The 18,320-nt window shown below is 36.7% G+C and overlaps 1 protein-coding gene across 5 annotated transcripts in view; it reads right to left on the bottom strand.

Moving 5' to 3' along the window:
* Positions 1–345: 345 nt before the first annotated feature.
* Positions 346–18,320, bottom strand: part of C1D (C1D nuclear receptor corepressor) — a 20,622-nt gene continuing 2,647 nt past the window's right edge. For 2 of the 5 annotated variants that reach the window (XM_011945279.1, XM_011945280.1), the window contains exons 2-6: positions 10,819–10,895; positions 5,013–5,159; positions 4,176–4,242; positions 3,820–3,875; positions 346–1,202 (exon numbers count right to left, since the gene is read on the bottom strand). In XM_011945279.1, the coding sequence (XP_011800669.1) occupies positions 1,038–1,202; positions 3,820–3,875; positions 4,176–4,242; positions 5,013–5,150 (426 nt within the window). In that variant the 5' untranslated portion in view covers positions 5,151–5,159; positions 10,819–10,895 and the 3' untranslated portion in view covers positions 346–1,037. The remainder of the gene's footprint in view (positions 1,203–3,819; positions 3,876–4,175; positions 4,243–5,012; positions 5,160–10,818; positions 10,896–18,320) is intronic. The other 3 variants (XM_011945281.1, XM_011945282.1, XM_011945277.1) reach the window with 2 other exon arrangements.

The following is an 18,320-nucleotide window of genomic DNA, read 5'->3' as shown; positions in this document are numbered from 1 at the left end:
TTCATGCACTTAGACATTTAAAAAAAGCTTTACTATGTAGTACTCTCTGTAACTAATATTCCAGAAAAATAAACCACAATATAAACACGATGTAATCTCCTTTGGACTTCTCATCTGCTTAAGTGGCATTATGTAACATAAGACGTTGTTCCAAAACACTTGTATGTACTTGATACAGCCTCAAAAACATGAAATAAAAAAATCTGAAAAAAATGAGATGAAAAAGAACTGTGGACACCATGCATCAGGAACAAAAACTCATGAATTTCTCTATTTGTGGTGACTTCTAAAACCTATCTTCCTAATTTGGAAGGCAAATTTACTCAAAAGATAAAAATACACAGGTCAGTTATACAACATTTTCAGCCTTTATTGAGAGAGTATGGTCATCATGCCAAAATTCATCCATCAACATACAACCTTATTTCCCATCTAAAGTTAATGAGAATGTATTTTATTTTAAATGGGACATAGAGGCAACATGCCAAGAATTAAAGTACAACCATAAAGTTTTAGTTTCACACTTTGAGTATCAACAAAGCAGTAATTCCTAAAATCATGAAAACATGATAAAATAACTACAGAAAAAAATGAACATTTAAGTCATTTCATGCTTTCTTAATGTCATATAGTGAAAACAGATGTACCTATAATTTCGGCCTACAGATAGCATAGATCATAAGGTCATTATTCATTTAAAATAGTACAAATGTTTACAAAGAACATTTCACTTAAATTTCACAGCTGCTTATAAAATGGTATTTGCAAGATTGACCTATATAAAGAAATAAGAGTCTCATCAAAAGAGATGATAAATTATAAATATATAATATATCACAATGTTAAAATCCTCAGTGCAAATCAATAAAGATAACAATCTTTGGAAAGGGAAGTATTTAGCTTTACATATTTACTGTAAATTTACACATTAATTCAGTAAGAAATACATTTAAACCTTGTCCTGCCACAGAATTATTTTGTGGGGGGGGGGAAAAAAAGATGTACTTTTTTAATATGTGTACATCAAAACCAAAAAGTTAACTTTTACTTTTTCCTTTATTGGCAACTTTTGATGCATTTCTTGGTTTTGGTTCCCAGAGGGCATTTTTTACAAATCTTGAAGCTGCACCTCTGTCCAGCTTGCCAGCCTTTTTCTTGTCTGTTATTTCCTTGACTCTGTTCATATATACTCTGATTCTTTCCTTAAAGATAAAAAAGAAAGGCAATAGATTTACTAAGCTGTTCGCCACCACTAGATTTTATTATGCTGTACACCTCCGTTAAATTCAACATATATGTATTTATTGCCTATTAAAGTGCATGGTGCTAGGAAATGCAAATGAATAGGATAAATATGCTCCCTGCTTGCCTAAAGTTCACAGTTGGAGGGTGGGGAAAGACAGATGTTAAAAAGTCATTTCAGAAGTCTTCTGTTTCCAAAGAGGAAGAATGACACTAAGACATTACTCCACAAATAAACATTGAATTGAAAGTTTCTAGGTGGTTATACATTTTTTAAAATCACCATTAACACAAATCTATATATTAACTGTTTTGAATCTAAAGTAAAAAACCGGAGCTTTCATATACTTGCAAAATACAAACTAAATTATCCTGAAATTTTTCTAAACAGGAAATACATGAGGTAGTACTTAACTATCTTTTCATGCTACCATCTAGCGTAACAATTAGGAAGAATGAAAATACAAATTATTCAATTTTATAATTTTGATTGGTAAATACATGAAACTTTCTATTACAATATATAGTCCTAATCAGACTTTACAAGATGAGAAACATAATCTGTTGCTGTTCCACTGAATCTTCTGAGACCATTAATCAGCATAAATGGCTCTTATGCTTCAAATGGAGAAATAAAGTTGAGGCGAGCCATAAAATAGCAAAGTAAAAGACTGATCACTGCTTAAAAACAAGCATCATTAAAATAATCAACAGTTACATAAACATATACAGAAAAATGCAGAATCTTATAATGTTTTCATTGTGAAAGACTGGCAACTCTGCTCCACACTCTCTAGTGACGCCCCATTTCTGTCTGAATAAAGGCACAGTGCTTACAATGGTAGATACTAGCTGCAGCACACACACATCAACCCTGCCTTGGGGTCTTTGCCCTGCTTATTCCTCTGCCTAGAAGGATATTTCCTCAATACCCATACAGTCACTCCCTCTCTTCCTTATAGTCTACTCAAATGTTAACCTTGTCATTGAGGCCCTGACTTCAGCATTTAAAACTGCAGTCCTATTAAAGCACTCCAGTCCCCCTTACCCTACTCTTTTTCTTTGTTCCCATAACTTTCCAACATACTACATATTCATATATATTTGTTATTTGTTTACTTTATTATGTTTATTGTTTGTCTCCATTAGATACAGTCTGGTGTCTGCCACAAGGGCAGGGATCAGCATTATTCACAGAGGAATCATCTCACTTGGAAATAATGCCTACCTCCCAGTAAGCCCTCAAATATTTGTTGAATGAGTAAACTGACTTTTCCCATTTGTGATATATACGGCAAATAAGTTTCCTATCACACACTAAGTCTGATCAATTAGTATCATTTACACAAGGTCAGAAAAGGGGAACAGATTTACGCATGCTTTTTATTCACCAACCCTTATCTAGAATATTAACGTACTACTTCGTAGATTCTGAGGTAGAAAGAAAACAAATGACCTTGTCCATTCACAAAGACAGTATCAAGTACTCCAAATAACTTCATATTAATGGAAAAAAGAGAAACTGCATGTAAAGTCCATATTATGAAGTTGAAAACAGATGATATAAGCCATTATTTTCAGATCTGTGTATCATATTGCTTTACACTTTTGCTTTAAATATTTTTTCACAATTGTTTTATTTAAAAATAAATTTATTTCCCCCCTGCAAAAACTTTAAAAGAAGGAAATGTCTTAGACTACATGTTGAAAAACTGAACACAACAGATCTGGCTTACTCATTTTAAAAAAATAAATGACCAAGTGCTTTACTAAGTTGTAAATAACATACATATCAATTACCCTAAGACTTGAGAACAAGAATACAATGTCAAGTGTATTTCATATCTATATCTGCCTTATATTTTATAAACACAAAGAATCAATTTATTAATATTCTTATTCATAAAACCAAGTCAAGAAGGTAACCGTAAGTTTGATTTCTAATTTTTCTCTTCAAATTGAATGATTTGATTTAATTTTTGAAGTCAGCAAAAACTCCAAGATACCAGATCTTCCATACTGTACTTATACATCTAAATGGAATACAAAGACAAACCTAGAAGATTTATTGCAGGTTGTAAATATGTCTAATGCAGAATTACTGGACAGTACACATACAGCTGGTGCCAAAAAAGCTTTTAGCTTTGTTGCTGAACTGGATTCTTTACTGCTGAGAAAATGAATTAATGGAGGAATTGAAAAGGTGGGGGGAGAAATTTTCCCGTCTTTGCTAGTAAATCAACTAGAATATACTTTTAAGAACTATATAGAAGTTTTTTTTTTTAAAGTAGTTCTAGAGATAAACAGGATTTCAAGAATTTATATGAAAAATAATATGTAAGTTATAAATAATTACTAGAATCATAACATTTTCCCATTCTGAGATTTATATAATATATGGAATACCAATTATCTGAGAAAGGTAAGAGAAAAAAAAACTCAAAGATAGTAAGGTCTGGCTCACTTTCATAATTTCAACTCGAATTCTGTTCTCCCTAATTTGTGTGACAAAGGTAGTGTGACAAACTTCAGGAATACAACAGCAAACACATAAAATAAAAAGAAATAAAATCTTACCAATTCCTGTTTTACTGGATGTTCCTTAGGATTAACTCCTTGAGTTGCCAAATAAACTAAAATAGAAAAATTTCATGGAATAAAATGGTGAATGTATTAATTTAAAACATTCCAATTAAAGAAACTAGTTGTTCACAAAAAAGGAAAGTCCTACAAACAATTAAACTTTAAATTATTCAATCTCCATGTAATACTAAATCTATGTGTGGCTCACTGGCATCCAGATTTAAAAATAAATATCTATTAAAATTGTTATGAAGTATAATTGTATGTAAATTGTTAGCATTTTAAAAATAAATCATCTTTCACACAATAAGTAATTTGCTTTCTAATGAATTCCAAAGTAACACACATACCCCAAAACATTGAATTTAATGTGTATGCAGAAACCAAATCCACTTTCGCTTGTTCAAGTGGGTCCAACTGTTAAAAAAGAAAAAGAGAGAGAGGGAAAGAGAGAAAGTGAGACAGAAAAAAAATACACAAACTTGGAACACCATCTGATAACATTTTAAACTTTTACCAAGTACGATGTATCAAAGAATTTTTTTCACTTCATATAATCCAATAACCAAATGATCTGAAAATAATTTGTAAAAAGAAGTTTTCTTAATGAGTGACTTTTGTCCACAAATTTTCACCTTAGGGTATCATCTTTAGTTAGACAAGGAAAGTATACAACCCAAGAAAAATTCTTTTGAATTATTTTAATTTCGAGAGTTACGATCTGGGTTTTGTATGTCAAAAGTAATTTATCAATATAAACATTGTACATGATGCATTTATGTATAAGAAGCAGGCTAAGATGCTTAGGCAATACCAAAGACAGAAGAAACATAATGAGATTTGTTTTAGACTGTCAAAGTCAATTTACTGTTTTTGTCCTATAGCATTTCCAGAAACCCTGATCACATCATTGTAATACTTAAAAGGTCAAAGATAGAGTCTGTCAAAAAGAATACTGTGAGTGCTCCTTTTTTTTCCAAAACCAAGTTAAAAACACAGTCAGGAGGTTATTTCCTAAGGCTGGAGTTGTGTTTTGTTTCCCCCCTAAAAATACCCAAACACTAATAAAATTGAAATAAAGGGGAAAAGGGGCATAGGTCATTAATCTGTTTCTTCTTCCACATGTTTCATAAAATAGCACTCTGTTTTATGAAATTCATTTTTAGGAAATTACATTTTTAAAATACCTTCTGCAGCAACTCATTTCTAGAAACAGACATCATGGTCTTCAGCATCTCATCCACAGCACCAATGGAATTCTCAAACGCTGACAAATACTCGTGAATTTCTACTGGATAGTCTTCATTAATTTCTTCACCTGACATTATGGCTGACTGGAAAAAATTAAATTCTTTGAATTCGTATTAGAGACAGAGCTTGTTCTTTAGTTTATTTAAAAAAAAAAAATCAATAGGTCATATCATGTATTTCAAAGGCACTAAGAGTTAAAACCTGAAGATAAACAAATCTTTTTAGAATTTAATTCTAGATTAAATACATTCCAATTTGTCCCCTTCTTAAGTTTCCCGGGGGGCTGTGGAAGAAGAACCAACCGAAGCCCACTAATGCTATGCACACCAAACTCCCAACATTTTTGTTTTGTTTTGTTTTGTTCTGAGATGGGGTCTCTCTCTGTCGCCCAGGATAATGTAATCACTACTCACTGCAACTTCCGCCTGCCGGGCCCAAGGGATCCCCCCACCTCAGCCTCCCGGGTTGCTGGACTACAGGCCCATTGCCACCATGCCCAGCTAATTTTTTTGTATTTTTAAAGAACTTTTAAAGAACTAAAGACATGATTACCAAACATGAGATAGCAATAATCAAAATCCTACATTTTAAAAACTGTTGAATTAGCAAAGCAATTAAAGTTTGATAAAGAGATCTCCTAATGATTGCTGAAGAAATGGTAAGCAAAGCACTTTTTTAAGAAAAATATGTATTTCAGTCCTTCTAAATACAGGTGTCGATCTAAGAGCATGTTATATTAAACAAAAAAAGTAAAAATATTAGGTCTAAAATATGTATCACAGAAATCATTTTTCAAGCCTACATATATTTATATTTATATTCCTTAAGCTTCGTTAAAATATTAATAAGAAATCCAAAGAGTCCATAAATCATATAAAGCCCATAAGCAGAAAAGAGGAAACTTGGGGCAAATAAATAATATGGTTTTCATTTGTGCTAGTGTATACTCTGACAGCCCATACTTTAAAAATTCACCTATATCAATGTATTATTAAAGTATCTAAGTCCAAATTTTAGAAGCAATTCTAAGCCATAGTTAACATCTTTAGGATAAAAAAAATTGTATTAACAGAAATACCTCTTTATCACATAGGTAAGGAGAACAGCATGAATGTGTATGACAGCAAATAGCATAGCAGAATGGAAGTAAAGAGACTCGGGCTTTCCGTCTTGATCACCGACTTTGTCACCTGAGATAAATCACTGAATCTCTCTTGGCCTCAAATTCCTCATCTATAAAATAAGGCAGTTGTTCTAACGATCTGTAAAGTCCCTTACAGTTCTAAATGTCACGATTACTTTTAAGTTTGAAAAGTACTATTTGAGTATTCAGTGACAACATATCAACATTTCTTCTGAATGAGTATATTCCACTAAGACATCTGGTTTCATTAAAAAAATAAAGTGAAGTCTATCTATTACTACTTGAGTTGTGACGTTACTATCCAACTATTGTGCAACCAGCAATTAAACAAGGCAATAAGAAAACTACACAGAAAAGAATTGATTTCCAATTTCAAAAGGTTAACTGAACATATGCATTTGCCTCTCATCCCTCCCCAAATCCCTACAATATGACAGAAGAAATATAAAAACATGAAAATAAAAATGCTGGAAACCAAGAAAAGCACAGATCTACCAGCAGACTTCAACAGTAGAAACTGTGTAAGCTAAAGAGCAAACTGGGCTGGACATGGTGGCTCATGCTGTAATCCCAGCACTTTGGGAGGCTGAGGCGGGCAGATCACCTGAGGTCAGGAGTTCGAGACCAGCCTGGCCAACATGGTGAAATCCCGTCTCTACTAAAAATACAAAAATTAGCCAGGCATGGTGGTGCACGCCTGTAATCCCAGCTACTTGGGAGTCTGAGGCAGGAGAATTGCTTGATCCTGGGAGACAGAGGTTGCAGTGAGCCAAGACTGTACCACTACACTCCAGCCTGGGCCACTACACTCCAGCCTGGGCCACTACACTCCAGCCTGGGCAACAGAGCTAGACTGTCTCTCAAAAAAAAAAAAGAGCAAATGGGATCAGACTGGAAACAGGAAACAAAGCCAAGAAACCTTACAAACAAAAGAGAATGAGAATTTAGAAATATCCCTAAGAACAGAGCCATTAAGGGCTGAAAATAGCTAACCTAATCTCCAGATCTGTGAAAGGACAGCTCCAGCATTTATTGCCTAGATATTTCCTCACTTTATGTAGAATTTTGAACCAATAAATTTGAAAATGTAAATGAAAAAAATGACGTTCTTGGGAAGATATCAATTACCAAAACTAAAAAGAAGTACATAAAAACCATACAGATCATTAACCACAGAAAAAGAATTACACAGTAGTCAAACACCTACCCTCCAAAGAGGCTCTAGTCCTAGAAGATTTTATAGGTAATTTCTTTCAAACCTTTAAGAAACAGTTAACTCTATGGTATTTAGCTGTTTAAGAATACAGAGAAAGATGGAAAACTTTTTTCTTAACATACGCAAAAATAAACTGCAAATGAATTAAAAATGTAAATGTATAAACATATTAGATTGTATCAAATATTTATATCTAAATGAAACCCAAATGCTATAAAAGGAAATGGCTGACAAACTACATAAAAACTTTTTTGAAAAGTCGTACATGGTAAAAGGATACCATAAACAAAGTTAAAAGGCAAGAGACAGCTAGGAGAAAGTATCTGACAAAATATCACAAAGAATTAGACAGACTAAATAAACAGTTCCTAGAAAGCAATAAAACAAATTAAAATAATGAAGATATCATCACCTATCAGATTGGCAATAATTTTGAAGATTAAGAACGTTCAGTGTTAGAAAGGTTATACACTGAAAGTGGAATATAAATTGGTACAGGTTTTTAAAATGCACATACCCTTTGACTCAGGAAATCCTTTTAAGAATCTAGCCTATAAAAATCCTTGCACATATGCATATAAATTAAAATGTCCTCCTTAAACTTGTCTCTGAATTTCCTCCAGTTTGTCTTGTATCAAATTGTCCCTTTGCTGGACTATTACCCATAAGTTTAAATGTTTTACTTCTCCATCTAAGAAAGAAACCAAAAAAAAAAAAAAGTCTTGACTTCATTATCACCCCCCAGCTAAGGCCCCATTTTCTCCCTTTTACAACAAACTCCTCAAAAGAGGTGCTTATACTAAGTCTCTAATTCCCCTCCTTTCATCCTTTCTCAAATCTCTTACAAACATAAGACCTTACTTTTCTCTCAAAACTGTACTTAGCAAGGTCACCCACACTGCCACATGGTTAAATTCAATGGTCAATTCTCAGTTCTCCTTCAGTGACACTGTTGACTCCCTTCTCTTGGTTTTCTTGGTTTCCCTTCTATCTCACTGGCTCCTTTCTTGGTCTCTTAGATGCAGCCTTCTCACATTCTCAGCCCCTTAACCAAGTTTGAAGTGCCCAGAGGCTGTTCCTGACTCTCTTTCTTCTCTAATTTACTCCTAGGTGAGCTGAGGATTTTAAATTGCTTTAGTAAACTGAAGACTCCAACATTTGTTTCTCCAACCCTGACCTCTCCATTGAAATTCATATTTACATTTCCAGCTGCAAAGATACTCAGTGTCTCTGGTAGGATGTCTAATAAATAATCGAATGGAACCTGCCCAAAGCCAAATTCCTAACCTTGCCTACTGCAGTTTTCATCATTTCATTTCATGGCAACTCCAACTTTCCAATTGTTCAGTCCCAAATTTCAGAGTGATCCTTGACTACTCTCTCTCACTTCATCTTTAATACACACCCAGAATTTAACCATGTCCTACCACCTCTACTGCTACTATCCTGGTCCAAACCACCATCAAACCATGCCTGAATGCCCTCGTAAATAGCTTTCTTGCTTCTGGCCGAAGTCTATTATCAAGAATATAGAGAGATCATTAAAAATGTAAATCAGATTACGCCATGCTTCTGCTCAGAAACTTCCAAAGGCTTGTCACCTCATTCGAAATAAGACAAAAATGCTTACAGTGGGCCCGGCAAGGTGGCTCACGCCTGTAAACCCAGCACTTTTTGGGAGGCCAAGGCAGGAGGATAGCTCGAGCCCAGGAGTTCGAGACCAACCTGGGCAACATGGCAAGACCCCATATCTATAATTAAAATATATATTTATAGGTTGGGTGCGGTGGCTTATGCCTGTAATCCCAGCACTTTGGGAGGTGAAGGTGGAAGGACTGTTTGAGCCTAGGAGTTCAAGACCAGCTTGGGCAACACAGCGAGACCCCAGTTCTATTTTTTAAATCAAAAAATAAATAAATATTTATCTTTTAAAAATCCTTACAGCGGGTTCAAAAAGCTCAATACAATTTGCCCTGACTCCCTATCACCTTCTGTGACTTCATCTCCCACTCTCCCTTGCTTATTTCACTCCAGCCACAATAGCCTCATTGTTCTTCCCCCATGACATCAGGCACATGCCCACCTCCCTTTGGACTTCTCTCCTTCCTAGGATAATCTATTCCTCTCTTCCTCCCTTACCAACACCTTCAGAGCTTATTATGTTACCTTCACCAGATGTCCACTCAAATGTTATCTATTGGTATCTCTCTCCTAACCACCCCATTTTAAAATGCACACCACTCCCCCTCACTCCCTATCTCCTTCCCCACCTTACATTCCTCAATATCAACTAACATGTATTTATTTGTTGCCAGTCTACCTCCAAAAGGCAACTACATGAGAGCAGGAATTTTTGTGATTTGTTCACAAGCACTGCCTGACAGTCAATAAACGTTTGTTGAAATAAACTATAACAAAATATTGGAAATAATCTAGATATTCATCGACAAGGAAACAGTTAAATGAATTACAGCATATTCATCCTTGAGAATATTACATGTCTTCTAAAAATAAAGAAGTAAATCTATATATAGTGACACACAATGAGAAGGAAAAAGTCAGAGAACAGAGAACATTGTATATAACACATAATGTGCCTAATATATGCCATTTGCCTTTTTTAAAAAGAAAAAAAACTATATACATATATGTAGAAAAAAGTCTGGAAGGAGCATACAAAAAATAGACATTTTTTTCTGAAAAGAGACAAGGATTAGGGAATAGGTTCAAAGCAGACTCATTTTTTTAACTCTTCATTCTTCATTGTTTATATTTTATTTCAAAAAGCACATATTAAATTTTTAATAAAAAACATTTAAATAAAGGCACAATAGAGTATTTTGGCTTTTAACAAATACTGTATGTATTTTTTAAGAACACAAAAGGTCTTTATTTAAATGTGAATTTTTTCATCAAATTTTCCTATTAGAAAACATTTCTTTTCTTCAGAAGAACATAGTAGAGATTTTTCCTGCTATTCCCTGTCCCTAAGCCCCAATAAACAAGCAGTTATTTGTTGTTAGAAAAGGCAAGGGGGACTAAAAAATAAAGGCTCTTCTATTATGAGAAATTCCTCCTAATTCAAGCGATTTCTACTAATATTTTATATAGGCAGTTGCTGAATATTTATTCCTTCCACAGAAAAAGCGCAGAAATTTCCCTCCGTCCCCTTAGCTACTCTGACCCCAGGATCAAGCAATGACTCTACGGTATCAGCAGCAAACACCTGAATAGCACTGATTATGTGCCAGGCACTATTCTAAGCATTCCACACGCACTTGTTCATCTAAACCTCACAGATGAAGAAACTGAGCCACAATGAAGTTAAAGAACATGCCTAAAGTTGTACATGTTAAAATTTCCAAAGAAGAAAATAACTCACCCAGCTCTGCTCCTCACCCTCCTCCCGGGTTCTATAGGTACTCCTCACCCTTCCACACACTCCTTCTAAAACACTGGCTGCAGAGGTAGAGACAGACGGAGAAGGCGTGAGAAAACTTGCTTCTCTTCACCACTCAGGAGAGTGTGGCTGAGACTAAGGACCTGGGTTGGGGGGATGCTGCCCAGTAACCCTAACAGATGTTACTGCCACTCAGTCCCTCCTCTCACTGGTTATACAGAAGCCAAAGTACCGATAGCAGAAAAGAAGAGTGCATAGCATCACATACAGAACTGAAGTCATCAGCTACCTCTTTACTTCAATTCTCCACTTCAGGGTGGCCAATCGAGGCAGAAACCTGGGAGGCACCCCAAATCCAATCAGTCCTGGCAATATGGCTTCCTTAATCTCCTCACACCACAAGCTTTCCTCCATTCTCACTGACTAGATTATTTCAACAGCCCTTGAGTAGTGTCCCTATTATCAATTTTTCTCCACTCCCAGTTTTAGAATATTACAAAACATGCTTTAAATAGTCTGGTAATGGTACTCCTCTGTTTAAAATTCTGCAACAGTTCCCTACCACATGGAAGATAGTTCCAAACCTCTCAGCATAGATGCAAGGCCCATTATGATGTGGCCCTTGCTTGTCTGCCTAACCTCATCTCTCATGGCTCCCCTCTTTGAATCCTAGAGCTGTGGCCATGATGGCAGTTTTCCCAAATGTGCCATGCTCTCTCACTCTCAACTTGCACCTATGTGACACTCTAAGCCTGAAATGCCCTTCCAATTCCACTTTGTTCAAATCCTGCTTATCTTTGGAGGTAAAAAATAGGTTTCAGTTCGGCCAATGAAGACTTCTCTGCATGCTCTCCTTCTATGCTCTCTGTCTGGACAAATACAACAACTATAAGCTGTCATGTCACTTAAAACACTATCTCTTAATGTATTTTTATTTACTTGACTTCCTTTTTGACTACAAGTTCCTTGAGGGCTGTGTCATGTTCATATTGTATCCCCAGTGGCTGACACACAAGGTGACTGTATCTCTCAATTTGCCCAAGACAGTTCCACCTTATGCCTGTTGTTTCAGCTTGCCATCAACTCGGCTCCTTTCTTTCTCCGAAGTCCCAGTTTGAACAAAAAATTATATGGTTACCCTAAACAACGTAGGTTCTCTGACCACTTCCCACCCCATTTAGCTGGAGAATAGGAGCATCAGAGGAGTTACCCTTTGCACCAGTCAGGTTTCAACTAGAGAAGCAGAACCAGTAGGAGATATGTATTAACAGAGTTAAGGCAAGAAACTGGTTTACATACGGCAAGCTATCAAGGAAGGAACTCATGCTGGACCTCTTGGCTACTAGCTGAAACTGCTGTCTACAAGTGAAATTTCTTCTTTTGGGTCAGGGAAACCTCAGCTCTGCTTCTAAAGCCTTTCAACTCATTGAATGAGGCCCACCCAGATTATCTAGAATAATCTCCCTTACTTAACTGATTATGGATTTTAATCATAGCTTCGAAATACTTTCACAGCAACACCTACATTCATGTTTGACTGAGTATCTGCGGGCTACAGCCAAACCAAGTTGAAACATTAAAAAGACAATCACAGCCAGGCACCATGGCTCACACCTGTAATTCCAACACTTTGGGAGACTGACAGGAGGATCACTTGAGCTCAGGAGTTCAAGACCAACCTGGGAAACACAGACAGATCCATCTCTAAAAAAGAAAATATTTTTAATTAGCTGGGCATGATGGCATGCACCTGTAGTCCTAGCTACTCAGGAGGCTGAGGTGAGAGAATCACTTGAGTCCAGGAGTTCGAGGCTGCAGTAAGCTATGATTACACTACTGCACTCCAGCCTGGGCAATGAAGCAATGCCTGCACCCCTTTAAAAAAAAAAAAAAAAAAAGACTATTTCACTAAGATATATTCCTGGCATCACAAATACTATTGCTCTGACAATACTTTCCCACAACAAGCTTGTTATTTTGATTATCAGGTTCCCAAGTAACAGAACTAGACTTCAAATTCTAGCTAACAAATGTAGAAGAAATGACAACTTAAAAAAGAATCATGACTTCGCAACCCCTAATGAAATTATAGGTTTAGGCAATGACCACCAGTAGATCACTAAAAGTAGGTGAAACACACATATTATGAACCTCCTGATGCGAGGCAATATAACACACACAGCACCATCTGCAAAGCATTCCCAGCTCCCAAAAAAGCTGAATCTGAACAATTAAGCCTACAGAGCTAACTTCCATTTTACAGGAAATATAAAGGATAGAGGAACAAATTAACACCACAAGAAAGCAAACAAATATGGAGTGAGAAATACAGTACTCTATAGGACAACTGATCAGGTTTCTATAACAAGTCAATGGCATGAAGCAAAAAAAAAATGGGGGAAGAAAGAGGAAGAAGAGATTGAAGAGATTTAAGAGACATAACAACCAAATGAAATACATAGACCTTGTTTGGATCTTGATTCAAATAAACCAAGCGTAAAAAGATAGTTCTGTGAGAAAGAAATCTGAACATGGACCAAGTATTAGATGACATCAACAAATTATTGATAATTCTGTCATCTATGATAATAGTAATACAGTTATATAAGAAAATTTCCCTGTCTTTTGAGGATGCACACTGAAGTATAGAGGGGTAAAATTACGTAACATTTTGAATTTGCTTTAAAAAAAAAAAAGTAGCCTCCACGAATTATTACAACTTTTGAGAGAAAAGATAAGAACCTATGTACGTTATTTCTATTGTGAAATTAGATGGCTAACTCACAAACTAGCCTTTAGAATACAACTCAGTTCATATATAGGGGAATAACTAAAGAGAAGGTGTCATCCAGAATATTTAAGCAGCTCCATTATATCTCATTTCAATTCCAGACATAACTAGGGTGAGGAAGAGGAAGGTTACTGGGTGCTCACTATATCTGTGATACTTGCTGAACATATAGTCTCAAATGAAGTCTGTATTACTAACACTTCCAACAAAAGGCTGACATTCTACAGTGTCTATTTCAAGAGTATCACAAATTCCTTATTTTTTTTTTTTTTTGAGGTAGAGTCTTGCTCTCTTGCCCAGGCAGTGGCTCAATCTCAGTTCACTGCGACCTCTGCCTCCCAAGTTCAAGCAATTCTCCTGCCTCAGCCTCCCGAGTAGCTGGGATTACAGGTGCACACCACCACGCCCAGCTAATTTTTGTACTTTTTTTAGGAGAGACAGGGTTTCACCATGTTGGCCAGGCTGTCTCGAAATCCTGACCTTGTGATCTGCCCACCTCAGCCTCCCAAAGTGCTGGGATTACAGGTGTGAGACACTGATCCCAGCAAATTCCCTTTTTTAAAAAAAAAAATCCTAATTTCTTATATTTTTACCTGGCCCTTAAAAATGTGGGCAAAATAAACAAATAAATAAACACCCAAGAGTAATGCCAAATAAAAAACTAAAAAAAGACATATGCAACACAAAGATTTTTTTAAGCCTCTATGAATCAATTTAACAATAACAAAAAAAAGTACACACAATCGAAAAGAAAAATGGGCAAAGAAAATCAACAGTTCACAAATAATCCAGATGACCAATAAGCATAAAGAAAGCTATTCAACCTTACTGATAAATTAAGGAAACATAAATTGCTAGAATATGATGCCATTTTAAAAATTAAAGAGATTAATAGTACTAAAATGGACAAAGGTGAGCTGAGAACAGCCTCCCATTCACTATTAGTCAGGGTATAAATTAGTTTAGCATTTTTGTGGGGTAATCTGCACTATGCTTCAAAATCACCTATGTACACCTCCTTTGACCTAGCAATTTTACTTCTCAAAGTATATTTTAATGCAAGATAATGTTTAAGGACTTCCACTGCAATGGTCTTTAAAACAGTAAACTTTAAAACAGAACAACCCACGCATCCATTATTAGAACCTGGTTAAATAAATTATGGTATGCCCACCTATTAAAATACTATGCAGTAGTGAAAAGGTACGAGGTACAGCTTAGAAAGATTCCTAAGATATATTAAGTGAACAAAAGTTGAAGAACATCATGTATAATACATCCTATTTATTTATTTATTTATTTATTTGAGATGAAGTTTCGTTTCTGTTACCCAGGCTGGAGTTCAGTGGTGCGATCTCAACTCACTGCAACCTCCCCTACTGGGTTCAAGTGATTCTCCTGACTAAGCCTCCCAAGTAGGTGGGATTTCAGGCATCCACCACCACGCCTGGCTCCTTTTTTTTTTTTGTATTTTTAGTAGAGATGAGGTTTCACCACGTTGGCCAGGCTGGTCTCAAACTCCTGACCTCAGGTGATCTGCCCGCCTCAGCCTCCCACAGTGCTGGGATTAGAGGTGTGAGCCACCATACCCAGCCCATCCTATTTATTTTGAAGAAAATAAGATATATGAGTATGGAGGCATATTTGTATGGTATATGCATACAAGTTTTCTTAAAGGATCCAAAAGAAGCTGTTAACTGTGGTCACTTCTGGGAAACAAAACGCAAGAAAGTGAGGAAGTACATTTTGTTACACTCTCTGAATTACAATTTTTAAAGAATAAAGTATGTAACATAATACTTAAGTTTATAAATAAAAACTTCAATCATCTCAAATTTTGAAATTTACTTTATTCTCAAACATACCAGATAAAAATGTCATTTCCCCCTACTTAGCAGCAACAATTAAACCTACGTTCTTTACCACTATTACATTCAAAGAACCATATAAATGGTTTTTCTACCCCTAAATTGTCTAGCCACCAAGTGGCTATTTTCCTCTATTCTCATGGTACAAAAGCCTCCTCTGGCCTGCTTGCTACATGGCTAAACATCCCAGTCAACTGGTTTAAAGATGCTTTTGCAAGTTCTCATCTTCTCTTCCTGCCCCCTAGCCAAACATTCTGGCTCTAGGCCTACTGAACATTCATTCCTAACGAAATTCACAAAAGACATAAATTAATGCTACCCAACCTCAACAGGTCCTCTGTCAGTTGCCTGACAGTTCCTTTATTTATCCCTGATACCTCCTCAGCACTTACTGCACAATGTCTTGTAAATGAATAATATTTACTGAGCATTTACCACATGCCAGTCACTAAGGGCTCTCTTATTCAACAGATATTTAATTAGCCTCTATGATAGGCAGCCTTGATACTTGGAAGATAATAGTAAGCAAAAACTTGAATGCTCTGCACTTACTGTTTAGTGTGGATGATAGACACTAATCAAAGAATCAGGGAAATATAAAATTACAACAGTAATATGAAGAAATAAATTGTGCTATGAGATAGTGGACATGACTTAATCTGAGGGAAGACAGAATGCTTCCTCAAGAAAGCACTCGATGACAGACACGAGTTAAGCAGACAAAAACTGTAGTGCGGGCGAGGAGAGTTCTCACAACTCTACGACTGGGCACTAAAATTAGCTTCACTTTACAGATGGCACAACAGAAACAGGTCACAGGGCTGGTAAGTGGTAAAGCTCGGCAGAATGGAACTCAAATCGAATGGAGGAGGAGCATCCCACACAAATCCCATCAGTGGATTTGTGTGGGATGCTCTGTGGACAAAATCTTTTATACAATGTAAAAGGTTTGTTCCTCCCTGAAAGTCTATTCCTGTAACCCTTCCAGCCTTAACTCCCATCTTTACCCTATTCCCCAACGTCACATTCAACTTCTGTTCCCGTCACTACTCCACGTGACCAGAATCTCCAATTTCCTTAGCAATGTTCAGTAGGCCTGGAGCGACGTTACACTCAACTTCTGTTCCTGTCACTACTCCACGTGACTAGAATCTCCAACTTCCTTAGCAATGTTCAGTAGGCCTGGAGCTACTGAACATGGGGCATTAGCAAGTGGCCACAGAGGAAAGAGGACTGGCAAAAGCATCTTTAAAACAGCTAACTAGGAGATGTGACCATGAAGGAAGGGACTGAGGTGCTGTCATAGCCCTTTCCCTCTACTTGGAATACCTGTGTTCCTCCGTTTTGCATTGCTATGCAGGAATACCTGAGGCTGGGTAATTTAATGAAGAAAACAGGTTAGATTTGGCTCCCAGTTCTGCAGGCTACACAACAAGCATGATGCCAGCATCCGCTTTTGGTGAGATAAAGGGGGAGCAGACATGTGACATGGCAGGAGAAGCAGCAAGAGAGAGGAGTTTCCATGCTCTTTTAAACAACCAGCGCTAGGAGTGAACTAACAGAGTGAGAACTCAACTCATTACCTCAAGGACAAAACCAAGACATTCAATCTGCCTCCATGACCCAAATATCTCCCACTAGGCCCACCTCCAACACTGGAAGTCACATTTCAACAAGAGATCTGGAGGAGACACACGCCCAAATCATATCAACCTCCTCTTCATAACTGTCTCCATTTTCTTGGCCTATCAATCCTTTAAAACCCACGTCAAATGGTCCCTCCTCTATAAAGGTGTCCATACTTCCCAAACAAAGGTAGTCTCTTCTTCCTCTTTGCTCCCAAGTTTCTCTGAATATAACTGTAATACAGTTATCACACTGCTGTGCAACTATCTGCTTGACTTAACGTAATCACATATCTATCAATAACACTCAAGTTCTTGATAAATCCAAAGGTGTCAATCCTCATTTCACCCGATCCATCAGCTGCACCTGACAAAACTGAACATATTACTCTACTCTAAATTCCACAACACCAGACTCAAAATTGTCTTTGTCCCTCACTGGCTGCTCAGGCTGTCTCATTTGGTGGTTATTCCTCATTTTCCTAACTTGTTAATGTTAAAATGCCTAAGGACTCAGGCCTTGTGCCCCTTCTCTTTTCTGTCTACATTTACTCTTTTAACGACTGTCTGCGGTCTCACAACTTTAAATACCATCTGTTCACTGACAACTCCCAAATGTCTGTTTCCAGCAATGACCACTCTGAAGTCCAGAATGAACATACTTAACTGCCTACTCAATATCTCCGCTTAGATGACTAACAGACATCACAAACTTATCATGTCCTTAACTGAACTCCGAATATTCCCACAAACCTGCCCCTCCCACAGTTTTCTACTTCTCAGTTAATGGCAATTTCATTCTTCTAGTTGCTCACGCCCCAAACATTGACAATAAGCTTATTCTTACAATTCACTTTCAATCTGTAAGCAATTCTGTTGGCTTTTCCTAGAAAATACATCTAAAATTAAAATGCTTCTCCACCTTCACTTCTTTCCAATTAAGATGTTATCATCTCATCTGAACTACAACACCTCCATGATTTTCACCTACCCCACCCCACAACAAACTATTCTTAACACAGAAGCCAGAGAAGATTCTATTAAAACCTAAGTCAGGCCAGGCGCAGTGGCTGACGCCTGTAATCCCAGCACTTTGGGAGGCCGAGACAGGCAGATCACCTGAGGTCAGGAGTTTGAGACCAGCCTGGCCAACATGGTGAAACTCTATCTCTACTAAAAATACAAAAAATTAGCTGGGCA

This window comes from Colobus angolensis, unplaced genomic scaffold (genome assembly GCF_000951035.1).
Source record: "Colobus angolensis palliatus isolate OR3802 unplaced genomic scaffold, Cang.pa_1.0 Scaffold24, whole genome shotgun sequence".
In the NCBI taxonomy this organism is placed as follows: domain Eukaryota; kingdom Metazoa; phylum Chordata; class Mammalia; order Primates; family Cercopithecidae; genus Colobus; species Colobus angolensis.
The sequence above is the reverse complement of the archived record's forward strand: the minus strand, read 5'-3'. Positions and strand labels throughout refer to the sequence as shown.